The sequence below is a fragment of the Hyaena hyaena genome, unplaced genomic scaffold (genome assembly GCF_003009895.1).
Source record: "Hyaena hyaena isolate Hyena2069 unplaced genomic scaffold, ASM300989v1 scaffold_421, whole genome shotgun sequence".
Classification (NCBI taxonomy): Eukaryota; Metazoa; Chordata; class Mammalia; order Carnivora; family Hyaenidae; genus Hyaena; species Hyaena hyaena.
Window position 1 is genome coordinate 1,587,188 of NW_024081057.1, and position 19,733 is coordinate 1,606,920.

Consider the following 19,733-nt stretch of genomic DNA (forward strand, 5'->3'; position numbering starts at 1 on the left):
ATCCAGATGGACAAGTAAGACATCCTCATGGAATAGTAACACTGTCCAGTGGTGCAGGCAGTCTTTGAGCTTAGGAAATGTTAAATTAAAGTGATATATTTGTACAGGACTTTTTCCTTAGGAATTCTGGTAGACCAGTTTCCTGACAGCCAGTTTCTATGTGATATATCTGAATGCAGTTTCATATTCTTTCTAAAGTGTATAAGGTTACTAGGAAATCATAGTACATCACACAGTTGTATGTGCATGGGAGACTATCACCCTGAACCCTGTGCAGTTTGTATATCAGGTTTCTAACGCCATCTGTGTTCAATATCTGTTGCTATGGAAGCAATTACCCTTAAATTTAGCAGCTTAAAACAACAAACATTTATTATCTCTAGTTGCCACGGGTCAGGAAGGGTCAGGAATCCACAGTGGGTTAGCCAGGCGGCCAGGCTTCGGTCTCTGACGAGGTTACCGGTAAGCTGTTGGCCAGGGCTGTGGTCATCTCAAGACCCAAATGTGTGTCCAAGCTCTGTCACATGGGTGTCGCAGGCCTTCATCCTTCACAGGCTGTTTGGGAGGGCCTCTGTTAGTGTCTCCAGGACATGGCAACTTTTCCCCTGCTGTGTGTGATAAGAGAGGGGGCAGAGGGAAGAGGGAGGGATCTTGTCGAGCGTGCCACCCTTACCCACCCCTCAGCATTCTTTATAAACTAATCTCTGAAGTATCTTGCATTGCCTTTGCTGTATGCCATTTGTCACTCAGACCAACCCTGGGACTTTGTGGGCAGGGATTATCCAAAAGCATGAAGACCAAGAGGTGGGGATCGTCATCTTAGGGGCTACCTTCCAGACTTTCCCATTGTTCTTACAGCTTCAGGGTCTGGAATTAGGGTGCTTTCTACAGCACTACTTTTGGAGACATATAGGAACTGAGAAATAATTATCCAATACCATTTTTATTGTTTTCTCCTTTTATTATGTATTTATTTTGAGAGAGAGAGAGAGCAAGAGAGAGCAGGGGAGGGGTAGAGAGAATCCCAAGAATTCTCTTGCCGGGCTTGAACTCACAAACCACGAGATCATGACCTGGGCTGAAACCAAGATCAGACATTTAACCAACTGAGCCACCCAGGCGCCCCAGAATCATGGGGTTATTTTTGTTTTGAATTTGCTATTTTCAGTAAGAATTTTATTTTAGCTTTTTATGTGGAAATTTTCATACTTCAAAAAGGATAAAGAACCACATAATGAACTTTCATGTACCCATCACCCAGTATTAGTAATCACCAGTTCATGGTCAGTTTTTGTTTTTTTTTTAAACAATATTTGTTTTTCTTTTTTTTAATGTTTTATTTATTTCTGAGAGAGAGAGACAGACACAGCGTGAGCAGGAGAGGGTCAGAGAGAGGGAGACACAGAATCTGAAACAGGCTCCAGGCTCTGAGCTAGCTGTCAGCACAGAGCCTGACAAGGGGCTCGAACCCATGAACCGTGGGATCATGACCTGAGCAGAAGTTGGCGCTTTACCGACTGAGCCACCCAGGCGCCCCAGTTTTTTTTAATCTGAACCCCATTCTCCTCTACCTTGACTATTTTTTAAATTTTATTTATTTTTGAGAGAGAGAGAGAGTTGGGCGTGCAAGCAGAACAGGGGCAGAGAGAAGGGGAGAGAGAGAATCCTAAGCAGGATCCCTTCTGTCAGCATAGACCCAGTGTAGGGCTCTATCCCATGAACCATGAGATCATGACATGAGCCAAAATCAAGAGACAGATGCTCAACCAACTGAGCCACCCAGGCACCCCACCTTGATGATTTTGAAACAAATTCAGTCATAGTATAATTTCATCATAACGATTTCATTATGTCTCTTTGAAAAATAGGGAGGCTTTTAAACATCTGTTAATACTAAAAAATTTAATAATCTTTGGTAACATAAAATAATCTTTAGGGTTTAAATTTCCCCTTGTCTTATCGTTTAAACATATTTTTTAATTTATTTAGGATCCCAACAAGGACCATATATTGCAAATTACAGGATCTTTTTTGGTTTGACTCTTAGGATTTTGGATTTGAAGATTGACATTGGTCATTTCATCCATCGCAAGAAAACTTGCCAAGGGTCATGTGGCTGGTTCATTTAAGAGTAGAGTTGAGACCTTCTGATTCTTAATCTCAGATGTTTTTCATTTTAAACAAAATATTTTCAAGACATGCCTTTGGAAGAAAATTTTTTATCCTTTGGTCCCTCTGCTTATGGTAAGCAATGACATGAATACAATGAATACAGATCCTTATCACTTGGATTTGGGTGGTCAAACTCGAAGATTCAAGGTGTATTTATTCCAGCTGTGACTCTCACGTGGTAGCAGTAATCACTGCTCTTTTTTTTTTTTTTTTTTTGTCGGCCTCTTTGAAAGGTTAATATGAGGCATGTCTATAAAGTAAATCTCAGGTCTCTCCCAGTGTGGTGTTCTCCTCCATTTGCTCAGCCCTTCGCTTAGTCACTTGAACATCCTGCCTTTAATACACTCTATGGAGTGTGTATATTCTTTTGTTTATTTTTTATTTTTAAACATAAGTTTATGTTTTCAGTTTATTTATTTTGAGAGAGAGTGCACACACGTGCATGCAAGTGGGTGTGGGGCAGGAGAGAGAGAATCCCAGCTGGGCTGACAGCTCGGAGTCGAACGCGGGGTTTGATCCCAGTAACCGTGAAATCATGACCTGAGCCGAAATCAAGAGTTGAATGCTTAACTGACTGAGGCACCCAGACACCCTTTTTGCTTATTTTTATTCAACATTATAGCCTGGAAATCACTCTATTCATTCAGTTCTTATTTTAGGAAGTTTTTGTTGTTGTTGTTGTTTTGTTTTGTTTTTTGTTTTAAATACTGTATTACCATAAGCTTTAGGAGTCCATGGCATTGTCTTTTTTAAAACTTCTTTTTATTTTAGAGAGAGTGTTAGTGGGGTAGGGGCCAAGGATTGGGGGGGGGGGGAGGAAAGAGAGAGAGAGATAATATCTTAGCAGAGTCCACATTCAGCACAGAGCCACATGCGGGGCTTGATCCCATGACCCGGGGATCATGACCTGAGCTGAAGTCAAGAGTTGGATGCTCAACTGACTGAGCCGCCCAGGGGCCCCCATGGCATTGTCTTAAATAGCAGGTCACAGAGGAGGAATCTTAGCCTGGCACTCGGGATCTTCACCATATGCTATTTGCCTCCTTCTGGCTCCCAGGATGAATTAGCTTAGTTTTGCCCTTCATAGAGCTAGATCTCCTGCTCTTAGTGGGCCCAGTTGGATTTGGGAGAGAGCCTTGGTTAGGACTCCATGTCTGACACTTAAATCTAAAAGAATGCTGAGAATCTTTTCCACGTGCTCAGAGTAAATGATCATGGGTGCTTTTTCCTGTCCTCCATAGGCCCGTCAGCTCATCTTGCAGTATGGCTTAACTCTCAGTGACCTGGACCGACACCCAGAGGTAAGAGAGTTGGGCTGCTTTGTCTTTCTGTCTTTTTAAAGGCTGTCACTTGCTCATGGACTCAATGTCCTGTTGAGTCTCTGAGAAAGGTCAGTGAGTCATGCTACATTTTCTCCAGGGGTTTTGAATGTTAAATTTGGCTGACATCACGAGAGGAGAGGTTGTTAGTTTCCGGTACATTCCCTGTGGTTAACCCTGAGGGCTCAGTATGAGTGTGGTGAAGGGGGATTGCGCAAACCCAGGGCTGGATCCACGGCTTCCTGTGGTCCGTGTACAGAAGTGTGAGAGTGAGCCGGCCCATGGGGCTTACCACTAAGTGGAGAGAAGAAGTAATTTTCTGAGGTGGCCATGGACATTTGAAAACAGTTGCAGTTAGGTGTTACAGCAAAGTTGGTGAAACACACAGAGGAGACTGAAGTTGAGGAGGGTGAGCAGCAGACTCACAGTTAGCATTTACTGAGCCTTCTTGTATACCATGTATTGTGCTAAGTGCTAGGCCTGTATTAAACTACTTACTCTCCAGTAGTCTTGAGGGTGCATACCATCATTATCCCATTTTATGGACGTGTAAAAGACACAGAGAGGACAAGCCATTTGCCAAAACCACACCTTCTGTAGCTGGTAGTGAGCTTAAATATGAATTTGGATGCTTCTGGCTCTGGAGCAATGCTACCTGGAAGGGTTTGTGGGGAGAGGTAAAGTTTGAGCAGAACTGTGAAGGCGAGGAAGCCAGGGCAGGAGAGAGCATTCCAGAGAGGAATAGATGGGAACTCCGGGAGCAGTTCTGCCGGGAGCCATGCCGGCCTCTCTGGATGGCAGTCGCAGCGGGGAAGTGGCAGTGTTTGCAGCTCCTGCCATGAGAAACGAAAACTGGTATCTCCTTCTGCTACTACTGGCTCATGTTGGATATAAGCCTGCTGGTATTGACCAGGCCTCACAGTATTCCATATCAGACCCATATTCTGAACACAGATACCTCATAAGGAAAAGCATACTCCTGCCTTTACAAAAGAGACTTTAGATGAAAGCTCTGTGGGTGATTGTCAAAAGGCTCTTCCAATGGGCCTTGCAGACCCAAGACTTAGATGATAAAGGGGGTTAAGAACACAAGAGTTACAATTGAGCCTGGTCCGGAGACAAATAGCCTATTTTGGGGTTAAGGGCAGAACATAGTTACTACATATATCTTTGCTAATTGGTGACGCATAGTAGTCCCTTCCTCAAGGCCTACATTCCACAAACACCCTCCCTTACACTGGCAGCTGGGATGAGGATAGATAAGAGTAGCTAAAACATAAACCCAGGTGCAAAGACTGACACTTTTAGGGCCCCCATGTTAGTTTCCACAAACAAGCCAATTCAGAAACATTTATCCTCTTGAGAGCCAGACAGAATGACTCCTAGCTTATCTATATACAATTTAACTTGTATGTTATCCTATTTTTCACTAAGAACATTCTTTTATTTCCTTGGTCGGAATAATTCTGCAGTTGATATCACAAAAGGCCTCCCATTGTAAGAAATTCTTTTCTCTGACTTCATGTTGTTTCTGAACTTTTAAATAAAGACACCAAAACCAACAGGACAGAGATGCCTGCCTGGTGATCAGAAAGAATCTCTGGGCTCTCTCACTCTCTCACTGACACCATCCATCCTTCAGGGACCCCTGGACCTGCCGGAGCCGGCTTGGCCTCCAGCACAGTTCCAGGCAGCCTATGTGGACAGTGCCTGGGTTGGCCTGGGTGGTAAGGACTGGGTAGGTGGAATGCATTGGTGCACAGTGGGCAAGGTTGGATTGCAAGAGGGGGGAGGGGTTATGGCAGCGTGCAGACCAAACTGCGTAGGAGCCTCTGGTCTTCTAGCCTGTGTCATTCCAGAACAAGTGGGCCTTAGAGGGGTTGGTAAGAACCATGGGAAGAGCTTGCTGGGGGATTTCTGTGGACAGAGCAGGCCACAGTGTGCATTTGTGTTCAGCACTGTGAGGAGGGTGGTTTGGGCCAAAGGTGGGCCTGCAACTCGTACAAAGAAGGTTGCAGCCTTCCAGGCCCTGGAGAAGTGGCGCAGTCCATCTCTTCAGACAGAGGGCGGGAGCTGTGAAAGGATGGAAGCACGGTGAAGCTGAAGCTTTGGACACTTTACTTCTGTGCCAGGCCAGGCAACTTAAACTGATTTGTACCCTGGGGTTTTTTATACTGCTCCTTTAAATAACCAGGCTTAAGGCTCCTGCCTTGTCCATGGAGAGTTAGTAGTGAAGAGAAATATAGAGCTTCCTTGATCTTAAGTTTTGAAAGATAAATGAACCTATTTTGCCCCTGACTGCTCTTGGCATTGGTGGTGGCATTTCCTAACAGTGGGACTGGACAAGCCCTGCCAGGTGCTTTGGTGGGGTCATAGTGTGGGTGCTTCAGCTAATTTCCAATTGCAGATCATGTCTTTTTAACTGTTCATTGGGTTTTCTTGTGTCTGCTTGAAATTGCGTTTCCTTTTGCCACTAGTATGGAGACTTCTGAATTTGTGTTCCTCAGCCTTATATCTGTTGCCCCTCTCCAGTGAAATTTATGTTTTTTTTAAAGATGTTTTATTTATTTTTGAGAGAGAGAAACAGAGTGCGAGTGAGGGAGGGGCAGAGAGAGAGGGAGACAGAGAATCCGAAGCAGGCTCCAGGCTCTGAGCTGCCAGCATAGAGCCTGATGTGGGGCTCCAACCCATGAACCCCAAGATAATGACCCAAGCCAAAGTTGGATGCTCAACTGACTTAGCCGCCCAGGTATGCCCCCCACCCTCAGTGAAATTTTAAACCGTAGGCATACTGTGTATCTTTTTCTTTTCTTAGGGGTGATGTCACCCCATGTTGGAGTTGTGTACTTTCAAATCATTCTAGCTCATCCACAGAGAAGCCCATCAATAAGGAAAGGGAATTAAAAGCTGGGTAAAAGCTGGACCCAGGTGTGATTTCTTGGCCCCATATTTGTTTCCTGGTGACCCTAGTAGACTAGCTTAACCTCTCAGAGCCTCAGTTTCTTGACTGGTTAAAAGGGAACAACTGAAACTAGCTAATAGGGCTGCTAAGGATCTGATGAGTTATTGCATGTCCAAGCTTTGGACAGAGCCTCGCTTCCAAAGGCTCTTAGTAGTTTCTGTATCTTTCCTCCCTTCCCCCAATGCAGATTGACCTCGCAATTGATGGTGCTGATGAAGTAGATGCTGATCTCAATCTCATCAAGGGCGGTGGGTAAGTATTGTAGGGACTTTCTTGCTGAGGAGTATGCCAGTTAATCCTTAGCAAAGCAGATTGGAAGACAGAATAAACAAATTGCTACTGTGATGTATGTGAGCTTGTCTTTGTACTAGAAAGTTGATACCCTTTGGCTATAGAGCCGGCTTGGCATTTCTAGTCATGAGTAGCAGTCTGCCGACCAGGAACCTGGGCCTCTCGGTGAGATTATTCATCCTAATGCATTCTCTGTATCTACAGTCTTCAGCTGATTCAAATTTTAAAAACTGTACAGATTAAACCAAATATATTGCTGGGGCTAGATTATTAGGTCTGTGGGTAGGGGAGTGTGTGATCTTTGTTTTAAAGCTGCTCTTAGCCTCTTTGAGCACTTGCTTATGTATATATTCATTCATTTGGAAAGCATTTCTTTTTTTTTTTTTGTAATTTTTTAAAATGTTTTATTTATTTCTGAGAGAGGGACCGCGTGAACAGGGGAGGGTCAGAGAGAGAGAGACATAGAATCCAAAACAGGCTCCAGGCTCTGAGCTAGCTGTCAGCACAGAGCCCAGCGCAGGGCTCGAACCCATGAACCATGAGATCATGACCTGAGCGAAAGTCAGGCACTTAACTGACTGAGCCACCCAGGCACCCCTGGAAAGTATTTCTTGAATGTTTTGTTTTTTTTTTAAATTGAGAGAGTGTGTGAGTGAGCACTAGCGGGGGAGGGGCAGAAGAGAGAGGGGGACAGAGGATCCGAACTAGGCTCTGTGGTGACGGCAGAGAGCCCGACACGAGGCTTGAACCCACCAACCTTGAGATCATGACCTTAGCCAAAGTCAGACACTCAACTGACTGAGCCACCCAGGTACCCCTGGGTGTTTCTTCGATGTTGATACAGAGGGTAGGAAATGGTGAGTTGAAGAAGGTGAAGGCCTGTTTGGCAGGGAGCAGACTGGAGTGAGTGACACAAAGTATGTTAAGAATTTCACCGTGCTCTCTCTGCTTCATCGCCCCCACCTGGCAGGTAGTGGACAGGACAGGTTGTTCACAGCTTGTCCTCAAGTCATAGGCCCTTCCATTCATGCCCTGCTCAGATGACTTTTCCCTGAGCACAGCTGCATCTTAGAAGGGATTGTGCCTGACCTGACTGGGAGCCATTCCTCCCAGGCCCAGGCTCACGCTTTCATAGTCCATTTTGTAGCTCGGGCTGCCTTAACAAAATGCCACAGACTGGGGGTTTCAGCAAACATTTCTCAACAGTTCTGGAGACTCTGGCATGCTGTTGGCTGCTCTGTCATGGTGCCCTCACAGGGTGGAGTGAGAACAAGTGAGCTCTCTGGTGTCTCTTCTTAGAAGGACACTAGTCCTGGCAGACGCAGGACCCTGCCTTTATGACACATTTAACCACAATTACTTCCTTTGAGGCCCCTTCTTCCAAGTACATCTTCGAGTTAGGTAGGGCTTCAATATATGAAATTTGAGAAGGACACAGTTCAGTCTGTTGCACAGCATGATGGAGTTGGGGATCTTCCTTTAAGAATCGAAAATTAAGTTTCTCATTAAGTGGATTTGGGTTTCCTGTATCTGACATTAGTTTTCAAATTGAGTTTGTGTCCTACCTTGTGTTCATTTGCCTCTTCCCATCCCCAGAGGCTGCCTGACCCAGGAGAAAATTGTGGCTGGCTATGCCAGTCGCTTCATCGTGATTGCCGACTTCAGGTACATTGTTCAGTGTTCTGAGCTGTCCACTGAGGAGGTAGATCAGACACCAGGCCTTGTCCCCATGTTATAGAGGAGGAAATGGAGAACTGGAGGGACTGTGGCTTTCTGAGACTTGATGGCTAGGACTTAGGGCCATGTCTTGGATTTTGCTTTGTTTTCATGCTGAAGGGAGATACTGTTCTGTGACGTGTCCATTGGAAGGAGGAGGAAACAAACAGCTTAACAGCTTGTCACTCTTGTGACAAGAGCACGTCTTCATATACCACTCATTTAATCCTTGCAGGGAGCCTCAGGAAAGATAGGCCTTGCCCATGGGCAGTGACTCAGCACACCTGCTTCCTCTGGGCCCACGTGTGACTTGTGTTGTGTATCGTGTTTGACCAGGCTCTCAGATTGTCCTTCAAGGAATCTGAAGGCGCTTATGCTGAGCTTGTTAATTAAAAAGAAAATTGTGTGTACTTACAAGATACTGTAGCTTTAGAAAGAATATAAATAATGAACACCTGTATAATCACAAGCCAGTCATATCCACTTTTAACATTTTTGTCGTATTTACTTCAAATCCCTCATTACTTAAATAGTAAACTATAGCCAATATATTTGAAGCCCTGTGTCCTTGTCTGTGCTCATGTCTCTTGCCCTCTTACTATGTCTGGATCCGGTGTTTATCTGTGTCATTGAGCTTATTTATATTTATTGTACTTTTTTACTTACTTTTACAGAAAAGATTCAAAGAACCTTGGGGATCAGTGGCACAAGGGAATCCCCATTGAGGTCATCCCAATGGCTTATGTCCCAGTGAGCCGTGCTGTGACCCAGAAGTTTGGGGGCGTGATTGAACTTCGGATGGCCATCAACAAGGCAGTAAGTGGCCAGGGAGGCTTCTCAGGGGCATTCCAGGCTCTCAATGTGCTTCCGTTAGATCCTCTGTGCCTAGCCTGGGTAGTCAGCTTTTTATTTCTTCTTAATCAGGTTATTGGTTTATTTTTAGAGTACTGGCTTTACTAGTCACTGTATTCAAACTCGTGTAGAGAAGGCTATACTTAATGCAGTGCGTGTCCTCTGTACAAGCAGGGAGGTGAGTCTGTCTTTCTGTCCTTTGGGGTCTGATGATCCTCAGGTGATCTGACCTTTGCACCTGCGGCCTGGACCACCATGATTAACAGCAGCTAAAAGTGTGCTTTGGGAAGCCCCCCACACAAGGCAGGAAGTGTTTCAGGTTTCATAGTGTAATTTTCTCTTTTTCCTCTTATTTTAATCTCTTATTAAATGTGACAAGAATTTGAGTTTCTTGAGGGATATGAACCGTACCCTATGAATATGCTCCAGAAACTTAGGGCAAAATGTTTCTCTTCAGATTTGAAAGTGGGCTGCATAGAACTTTTTTTTTCCTCTTACACTTAAATAACCAAACAACCAAAAGTAATAGCCCAAAAACTAAGTGTAGGTATTGACATAACTGTATAACAAGTTTGAAAGATACAGGAAAAAAATCATCTGTAACTCTACTGTGAGGAATTTTTATATTGGTGTATTTTTTTGTTTCCTGGTGTCTTGTGTCCCTAATCCTAGTGGTTGTGCAGAGTGTGGTTCCCCTTGTAGCAGAAGAGCCTGGAGGAGACTGTTGGAAGTCCTCTGTCACCGCTGCGGTGATGCCAGACAAGAGCCCCAGCCTCCTGCCTTCGTGGGGCTCTTCACTGAACTCCCACCCCTCCCCCTCTATCGACAGGGAGGCCTGGTTTCCTTGCCTGTGACTGTAGTGCTCTGGCAACATTTGTTCCCAAATGCCTTCTAGGGCCCAAAGCTGTGAGGAATTTTGGATTAAGTAAAATGCCCCCCTGTTCTGAATACTTGTAATTCACGATAGCCACACTTTCTGTTTCATGGAGGAAAGTTTTATTAATTATAAGGGAAAGGGAATATATGGAATTAAACAATTATAGTAAACATAAAGAGGAAGAGAAGTACAGAGAAAGATAAAGAAGGGTTAATACATCAAATCAGGTACTCACAACATCCAATCTTCTGGCTGGGGAGGCCCCACAGTGAACAGCCCGGTTGGAGTCCCAATTGAGGGTCCTCCCTCAGGTAAGGTTTCCAACTAGCTGTTCCCCCCAGGGCATTAGAGAGAGATCCATCCGTGTGTGATCGTGGTTAGTCATCAAGTTTGCCTACATGTAGTCTTGAGCAAGCTGGGGTTTTTCTCTTGTCATCTCTCACAGTCTTAGGAGCCTGGGCGTTTGTTTGTTCCTCTTCCCTCCCAGATCCATCCCAGGGGACCAGCCAGGTCTGGCTCCAGGAGGAATGTGAGGCACCAGGAACAGAAGGGCCAATTCTGATCCAGAGGCCAGATACAGAACACAAGCCAACTAAGCCCCCCCATGAGTGTGTATGTGCAGCTCTGGGCAGAAATGCATGACAAGTCACACAGACAAGTTGTATACAACCTGTATTTTTTGACCCCAGAACCCATCTCTGCTTCCTGTTTTGGTGGGAGCACCTGCTTCAGGAAGCCATGGGTGCGATAGCATTGCCTTATTTTGCATTACCCGGCACTTGATGTGAAGTGGTGAGAATGTTGCCCTGTGTTGATGGTCTCTTGCTGTAGTTTTTCATTCTAACAATAGCTGAGAATTATTGAACCCTTACTGTGAGCCCTCACTGTGGTAAATGCTTACCCATATGGTTTGTACATAACTGCCTTATGAACTATATATCATGGTCCCCTTTTTGTAGTTAAGGAATCTGAGGCTCACAGAGGCTAATGGCTCTTCTGAGCCTCCTCTATGCCTCTGTAGCTTCAGGACTCAAATTCTGACTCCAGAGCTCCTGCTCATTACTTCAGAGCACTGCCTTCTAGAAAGCATGAAGTGAGGGTACTGGTTGGAGCGGGTTAATTAAAAATTTTTTTAATGTTTTAGTTATTTCTGAGAGAGACAGCGTGAGCAGGGGAGGGTCAGAGAGAGAGAGAGGGGGAGATACAGAATCTGAAGCAGGCCCCAGGCTCTGAACTAGCCGTCAGCCCAGAGCCCAACGCGGGGCTCGAACATACGAACCATGTGATCATGACTGAGCTGAAGTCGGTCGCTTAACCCACTGAGCCACCCAGGTGCCCCTGGAGTGGGTTAATTAAGATACTTGTCTTTGGGCATCGCCTTCACTTACCTGCCCCTCTCCACCTACATATGTCTATATCCTTTGTAAATGTGGAAAATTTCCTTCTAGGGTCCTGTGGTGACGGATAATGGAAATTTTATCCTAGATTGGAAGTTTGATCGGGTGCACAAATGGAGTGAAGTGAACACAGCTATCAAAATGATCCCAGGTAATGTGAGTGGTGTTCATTGAGCACAGACACCCAAGTACTTCGTAACTGTTTCCCACCTCTGACCGTAGGAGGCACGAGAGGTGTGGAGTTTTGTAAGACTTGGTTGGAAAGAAGAATTTCCTTTGTACCCTGCTTGGAGTTTCTGACTTCATGCCTTTGCTCTCCAACCCTACCCCCCAAATAGTTCTTGCCTACCTAGCAGCTTTGTTGGTTGTGCATTCCAGCCCATTCCAGTTGGGATAGGCCTGGAGCTGATGGAGTGTCAGAGGGGGTCGGCTTGAAATAAGCACACCCCCTATGGAGAGAGCTTCCCTTCCAGAAGCCTAACTGTAGCCTCTCTGATTTTGTGAGCTTTCTTCTTAAGCAGTGGGGAAAATGACTCCATTCACCCACACTTATTAGTTACCACAGGCCAGGTGCTATGCTGCATGTTACAGGGAATGCCCCCATTTCTAGAACATGAATCTTTTCTCAAGGAAAGTTCATGTATACCTGGGGACAGCTGTGTGTGGCTGTGTAGAAGCCACGCCTACAGATAAGGTAGAATGTGCTACATTTGCTAGAGAAATACCAAGAGTCTAGAGTGTGCACAGGTTGATTCCTTTGGAGAATGTGGGAAGTTCCAGGGAAGAGAGGTGGCTTTTAACCTCTGCCTTAGCAGAATAGTGTAATCTAGACATTGCACAAAGTGGTTATAGATCCTCCAGTTGGCTCAGATAGTTGGAGAGGAGGACAGGGATCAGGGAAGGTTCAACAACTTGCCTAAGGGCTGCAGGGGCAAGAGGGGGCCCTGGGTTGTTTACTTCTAGACTCTGAACCTTTAGTCCTTACTTCCTCAAGTGCCAGGTTGAAGAGGGGTGTCTGTGACATGAACACTGGCGTGGGAGAGCCTCTATTGCTTGTAGCAGGGATCTGGGGCCCTGTGTAGGGCTGGGGGGTGAGGGAGGACAGTGTGGAAGGGAGTCCTGCCCGCAGGCCAGAGGAAGTATTGAAGGGTACAAGGGGATCAGATACAGGAAGCAGGTGTGAGAAACATCATATGGTACTGAGAGACTAAGATTCTGACTAGGACTGTTCCATGGCATAGGATGTTTTTGAGCCAGAACTGGCTAATGGGGCAGGTAAGGTCACTTTAGCAGATTGTAGTGGCTAGGATTAGATTCAGGCTGCCTGGATCAGGTTCCTACCCAGCCTCACTCTGTCAGTGTGCCTTTGTGCAGTTAGTTAACGTCTCTGTGACTCCTTTCTTTCTCTGTAAAAGAAGCTAGTGTTAGTGCCTACTTCATAAGATTGTTGGATTAAATGTGTTAAAATGGTGCCTAGCACATAAGGGAGTGTTTGTTGAATGAATAAATCTCCAGGAAGAAAGGATAGTATCGTCACCATTAATTAAACATCCTGGGTTCTAAGTTATCCATGCTATTTAGGAATGAAAGTGGTGTCAATAAAAGCCATGTAATAAGCTAATTATCCTTTTTTTTTTTTTAATTTTTAATGTTATTTTTGAGAGAGAGAGCAGGGAAGGGGCAGAGAGAGAGGGAGACACAGAATCAGAAGCAGTCTCCAGGCTCTGAGCTGTCAGCACAGAGCCTGACGTGGGGCTCAAACTCATGAACTGTGAGATCATGACCTGAGTCGAAGTTGGATGCCAAACTGAGCCACCCAGGTGCCTCAGGAGCTAATTATTCTTACTTTAGTCTGCTGTTTTAGACTTTGACAGTCTTTGAGCTTGTAATGAGCCAATAGAGCAAGAGGAAGAGAGGATGTAGAGGTCACTAGTCACTGTTAGTAAAGTGGGAGCAATCGCCCCTGATGATAATGCAGATAAGCCCATGGGGCGGTGTAGTAGCCACTCACCAGTGTGGGCCTGGTTCCTGCAGGTGCATTTCTTGCAGTGCCCACTAGGGGGCTCTGTTGCTCCTGCTCAGATCTTTCTTGACTTACTGAGACATGGAGCTGTCATTCTTGAGGAAGTTTCTCCTATATTTGCCCTCTGCCTCATTAAGTAGAAGCTACAGCCTAGAGATGTTCAGAATCTTAGTAGACCCTTAAACCAAAGAAAATGAGAAAAGAGAGGCTAGATGTTAAATCCTTCAGTACGATGCCACCAGAAGCATCGATGTGGCTTGTTGCCTCCTCCCATTCTCTTATTTCCCTCATTTGGTCTGTTAGGGTACTAACTGCTAAACCAAAACCCAGGGAAGGGAAGAGGGCAGGGTTCCCTGTCTGTTCCTCCTGCCCTGCCCTGCCTTGCCCTCCCCTTGCCCGTGTACGTGTGTGTGTGAGGATACTCAGAGGACAGCTGGACTGGTACTTAGCTGGTCACTCTGTCTGTTGGATGTTCCATTGGGTTCCACCTAGAGCACAGAGCTCTGTAGAAGGGCCAAAGGTCACGGACACTGTGCTCACAGTGAGCCATCTCTGCCCTTTCTGCCACTGGGGCGTGGTCAGTAGCCTGAGCAAGGATGCTCTGAGATCAGATCTTCAACTCCTGACATTCATCTCTACTCTTTCTTTGAAGCCTTTTCTGAACCTGGTTTGACTTTTCTTGGACCAGGAGGAAACTGTCACCTTGTATTACAGAATTGTTGGGTCTTACATGGCCACTTTGTTTCCTTTGGGCGGCTTCAGGGGTGTTGGTACAGTGCTGTGCCAGGGACCTCTGGGTTTCAGAAGCTCGCTCTCTTGCTTGGTGGCTTGTCATCACTGATAGATGATTTTGTTTATGTATGTATTGGAGGCCCTCTTGCAAAGTTTTAATTTTAAAATTCATTTTAATTTACATTGTTCAACATACAAGAGTAAGCAGTGAAAAGTCCCTTCCTTCTTTCCCTCCATCTTTTCCTGTCTTAGATGGTGCTAAATTGCCCTCCATGGATCGTACCAATTTGCCCTTCTAACGATTTTCCCTACATACCCATTCATCAAACTTTATTTTCCTGATAGTTGAACAGTATTATCTCATTGTGGTAGATGTGTATGTAGGTAAAAAGTTTTGGTAAATGTTGCATACATTTAATTCGCATCACGGAATAGTATTCCATTGTATTTATGTGTACGAAAAAAAGTGTGTGTATAGCAAGTCTATTCTTGATGAGCATTCAGGTGTTTCCAGTTTTAGGCTATTAGAAAAAGTGCTGATGTGAATATTCTCATACATGTCTTTTGATGACCACATGTGTGTCTAACAATTGCATATGTACCTAGTAGAATTGCTGGATCGTTAGGTATGACTATGTTCAGCTTTAGAAGATGTATTAACAGATGTTTTCCAAAATGATTTTGCCAATTTCCTCCCACTGTGAGTGAGTGGAAGTGTCTTTGCATTCTAGTCAAATTTCATTTATGTTCATATTTGCATTCTTTTGACTAATTAATTAGTTTGAGCATCACTTTTTATGTCCATTGGCCATTTTATATAGCTTCTTTTGTAATGTACCTCTTTAAGTCTTTTGCCCATTTTTCTACTAGGTTTTTTGTCTTATTGATTGGGAGAATTGTTTATATATTTTGATGTGGGTCGTTTGTTGGATATATGCATTGCAAATGTCTTCTTAAACTCTGGGGGAGACTTCTAAGGCTGATAGTGTGATGGAAAATAACTGGGAGTGCAAATAGCCAAAGCAATGTTGAGAAAGAAGAGCAAGGCTGCAGGTATTCCAGATTTCAAGCTATATTATAAAGCCGTAGTAATCAAAACGGATTGGTACTGCCACAAAAAGAGACACACCAATCAATGGAACAGAATAGAAAGTCTAGAAATAAACCCACACATCTGTGGTCAGTTAACCTACGGTAAAGTATACATGCTGCCGAAGCGAGCACTAACCTATGATAAAGGAGGCAAGAATATACAATGGGAGAAAGACAGTCTCTTCAATAAATGGTGTTGGGAAAACTAGGCAGCTACATGCAAAAGAATGAAACTGGGTCACTTTCTTATACCACACACAGAAATAAATTCACAGTGGGTTAAGGACTTAAATGTGAGACCTGAAGCCATGAAATTCCTTAAAGAAAACATAGGCAGTAATCTCTTGGACATTGGCTTTAGCAACATTTTTTCTGGATCTTTTTCCCAAGGCAAGGGAAAGAAAAGCAAAAAATAAACTATTGGGACAACATCAAACTGAAAAGCTTTTGCACAGCAAAAGAAACCATCAGCAAAATGAGAAGGCAGCTTACTTTAATGGTAGAACATATTTCTAAATGATATATCCAATAAGGAGTTAATATCCAAAATATATAAAGAACTCTTACTAAAACTCAACACAAAAAACTAATAATCTGATTAAAACGGGGCAGAGGATCTGAATAGACATTTTCCCAAAGAAGACATACAAATGGCTGACAGTCACCATGAAAAGATGCTCAGCATCACTCATCATAGAAATGCTGATCAAAACCACAAAGAGATATCATTTTACACCTGTCAGAATGGCTAGAATCAAAAAGATAAATAACAAATGTTAAAAAAAAAAACTCAAATGTTGGTGAGGATGTGGAGAAAAGGGAACCCTCATGCTCTATTGGTGGGAATGTAAATTGGTGCTTCTGTTATGGAAAACAATATGGAGGTTCCTCAGAATATTAAAAATAGAACTATTACATGATCTAGTAATTCCACTACTGGACATTTATCCAAAGGAAATGAAAACACTGATTTGCAAAGGTATATGCACCCATGTTTATTGCAACATTGTTTACAACAGCCAAGCTATGGGAGCAACCTAAGTGTCCATTGAGAGATGAATGGATAAAGATTTGGTGTATATGTGCAATGGAAAGTTACTCAGCCATAAAAAAGAAAGAGATCTTGCCATTTACAATAATGTGGATGGGCCTAGAGATATTATACTAAGTGAAATCCAAATACCGTATGATTTCACTTACATGTAGGATCTATAAAACAAGACAGATGAACAAACGGAAAAAGAAAAAAACGGAAGCAGACTAGTGGTTGCCAGAGGGGAGGGGTCGTCTGATATCTGAAGAACCATCCCCTTGAAGTGCTCAAAGATGACTAGTTCAGCAAGCAGAATAGCATGAGCAAAGGCCCTGAGGCAGGTCAAAATTGGCACATTGGGTATAGAAAGATGGTAGGGGAGAAAAGATAGAAGAAATAAAAATGATAAGAATCTCTTTTCATTGTTCTGGGAAAGGAAAGACTTCAGACCTGTCATTTGTCCAGTGCTGCTGACAGTAGTTGCTCCTACTGACCCTACGATCCTTGACTCTTCTTGCCTTGGGAAGCTGAAACTTAATGCTTATTTTCATCCTTCATCCTGCAGGCGTGGTGGACACAGGCCTCTTCATTAACATGGCTGAGAGAGTCTACTTCGGGATGCAGGATGGCTCAGTGAACATGAGGGAGAAGCCTTTCTGTTGACCGTGCAGGAGCGAAGTGTGTTCCCCTTGAGTCCCCAACGCACAGCTGAGGAGGACATGCCTCTCCAGGAGCCTTTGCCTTAATGTCTCTGTGCCAGATAGACCGCTGGCAGGGTGGGGGGCGGGGGGGGTGAAATCCAGTCTTCTGAAGTATTGTTATTTAATGTCTTTTTAAAAAGAGAAATATAAACATATATATTTTTACTATTAAAAATACTCAGTTTTTTTTAATAAAGTAGAACTTGATTTCATGTTTTATATGAAACATTTACAAAAAAAAAAAAAAGGGGAACTGTCTTTTAAACTTTTAACTTGAGTCTGCTGGTAAAGCTTCTGAATATTGGGTTTGCCGAGAAATGTAAATCGAAACTTTTCTTTAAGCTGGTGGAATGAAGGGCCCAGCCAGCAGTGATTCCCTGATGCCTTACTGGAAACACTGGAGTTTACTTTTCTACCACACCATCTTGTCTTTAGTTTGTGTTGTGATCACGTCCAACACTTAGATAGCATATGTTAAGGTGAGGTTTACAGAAGCTGGCGAGTGGAGCGGTGTGGTATAAAGCGACTCAGAGCGTCAACTGTCAGGGAGAAAATGTGGTTCTTTTGCTAAGATCTGGGGTTTTCTCAGACCCCCGTTGCGGGAAGCAATTGGCCAGAAATACTTGCCAGTACTGCCAAAGCACTGCTGTGAAATGTGAAATACTTTTAAATCAATGTCTTTTTGTTATTGTTTCTGTTCCTTTATGGTTACCTGCCTGGGGCATCAGAAGCTGTCCTCTCCTTGTACCGATTGAGGGTTGAAATAAAACTGTATGGTGCCATCGTGACTCTTTGTCTTTACTATTTGCACTTGTTTGTGTTTCTTTTTTTTAATGTTTTATTTCTTTCTAGGAGAGAGAGAGAGACAGCGTGAGCAGGGGAGGGTCAGAGAGAGGGAGTCACAGACTGAAACAGGCTCCAGGCTCTGAGCTGGCAGTCAGCACAGTGCCCGACGCGGGGCTCGAACCCATGAACCGTGAGATCATGACCTAAGCGAAAGTCGGACGCTTAACTGACTAAGCCACCCAGGCGCCCCTATTTGCACTTGTTTTATAGTAAAATAGGTATCAGTTTTGCTCACCAGTTTACAATGGATTTTTGATAAGGGGTGGAATTCACTCGAGAAATCATGAGCCAAAGACTAGATTAATATTTCCTTTATTTCTGAGAGAGCTAGACGTCATTTTTATGCCATAGACCTTTTTCAAACATTATTTTCCTTGTTAATAGAAGATAACTCAGCTGAACAAAAGTCACGAATGATCCCCAATCTGTTAGACTTTGTTTCGCAGAAGCTGACAAGCATCAAGTGGGTTCCCCGTATTCTCTTTGTTCTCCCCACCAGGCTTCAGGCCATGTGCCCAGTGAGCAGCAAACTGCCAGAAAGCCTCACAGACAGGGAGAGGTGATTATGGATGGGACTGAGGAAGGCAGCCCGCTAAGTGTTGAGGCCCATGGCCTTCGTCTCCCCTGTGCTGCCCTGCACGAGACTCGGAACAGCCATCTCCTTCAGCCTACCCCCGGGCCCTGAAGCTTGGATCATAACTACCAAGCTGGCCTCTCAGTTCCTGCTAAACCTCTTAGCGCAACAAAAGTGAACAGAACCAGCATTAAAGAGGCCCTTTTTCTTGCTGACTTCCTTCTCTTTCTTTGCTCTTAAGGTGCTGTTTATTTTTATTTTTCTTAGTTTATTATTTTTTTTAGAGAGTGCAAGCTGGGGAGGGGGCAGAGGGAGAGAGCATCCCAAGCAGCCTCCACCCTCAGCATGAAGCCCCACACAGGGCCCGGTCCTACGACCCTGGGACCATGGGCCCCAGCTGAAATCACGTGTTGGGGGCTCAACTGACAGCCACCCAGGTGCCCCGGGATGCTCTATAAAAGTGGCTGCCTCATGCTTTCTAAGGAAACCTATTGTTAGGAGTGCTTTAGTTTTCTTCAAGCCTGTTCTGGACTAGATGATGAGTTTTGCACAAACAGGCACCAGATCTTAGCTGAGAAGACTTGATAGAACCAGTTTTTTGAAATCCTTTGAAGCTCTTCTGGCACGGGTTAAATTTAGGGATAGAGATAACCAAGTCAATGGCGGTGTCTGAAAGCCACCGGTACGCTCCACATCCCGTGGACATTTTCAGTGGGTTTCAGGGGCGCTCACACCTGTGGCCAGACTGCAGTTCCAGGGAGTTACTGAGGTTTCCCTTCTCTTGAGGTAAACAAGACATCTGCTGTGCTTTTAGGCACACACAGAGTGCTCTGTTCTACAGGTCAATTTTGATTGGAGATTCTTCCATAAAATTGTAATGAAATGTAGTCTTGCAGGTGATACGTCGGATGGAAAAAGTTTCAGGCACATGATGAATCCAAGGGGCACAGGGCCACCTGCAGGTTTGGCATTTGGGAAAGGATGTAACCGAGTTAAGCTGCCACACTTCCGGGAGGCCTCAGAGGGGGGGAATCACTTGCATTTGAGTGAGACCTCTTCAATTTTGGTTTCAGCTAGAGCTCATAAAGTTTGGTTCATATACCCACCTTTTTCTGAGTTCCTATCACACGGCAATTCCTAGTAAGA

At 44.4% G+C, this 19,733-nt stretch overlaps 1 protein-coding gene across 1 annotated transcript in view; it reads left to right on the top strand.

Annotated features, from left to right (window-relative positions):
- Positions 1-17,360, top strand: part of RPIA (ribose 5-phosphate isomerase A) — a 37,304-nt gene extending 19,944 nt beyond the window's left edge. Inside the window, exons 4-9 of the mRNA XM_039252648.1 lie at positions 3,414-3,473; positions 6,641-6,705; positions 8,341-8,409; positions 9,135-9,276; positions 11,638-11,737; positions 17,032-17,360. Coding sequence (XP_039108579.1) covers positions 3,414-3,473; positions 6,641-6,705; positions 8,341-8,409; positions 9,135-9,276; positions 11,638-11,737; positions 17,032-17,129 — 534 coding nt within the window. The 3' untranslated portion in view covers positions 17,130-17,360. The remainder of the gene's footprint in view (positions 1-3,413; positions 3,474-6,640; positions 6,706-8,340; positions 8,410-9,134; positions 9,277-11,637; positions 11,738-17,031) is intronic.
- The last annotated feature ends 2,373 nt before the right edge of the window (positions 17,361-19,733 follow it).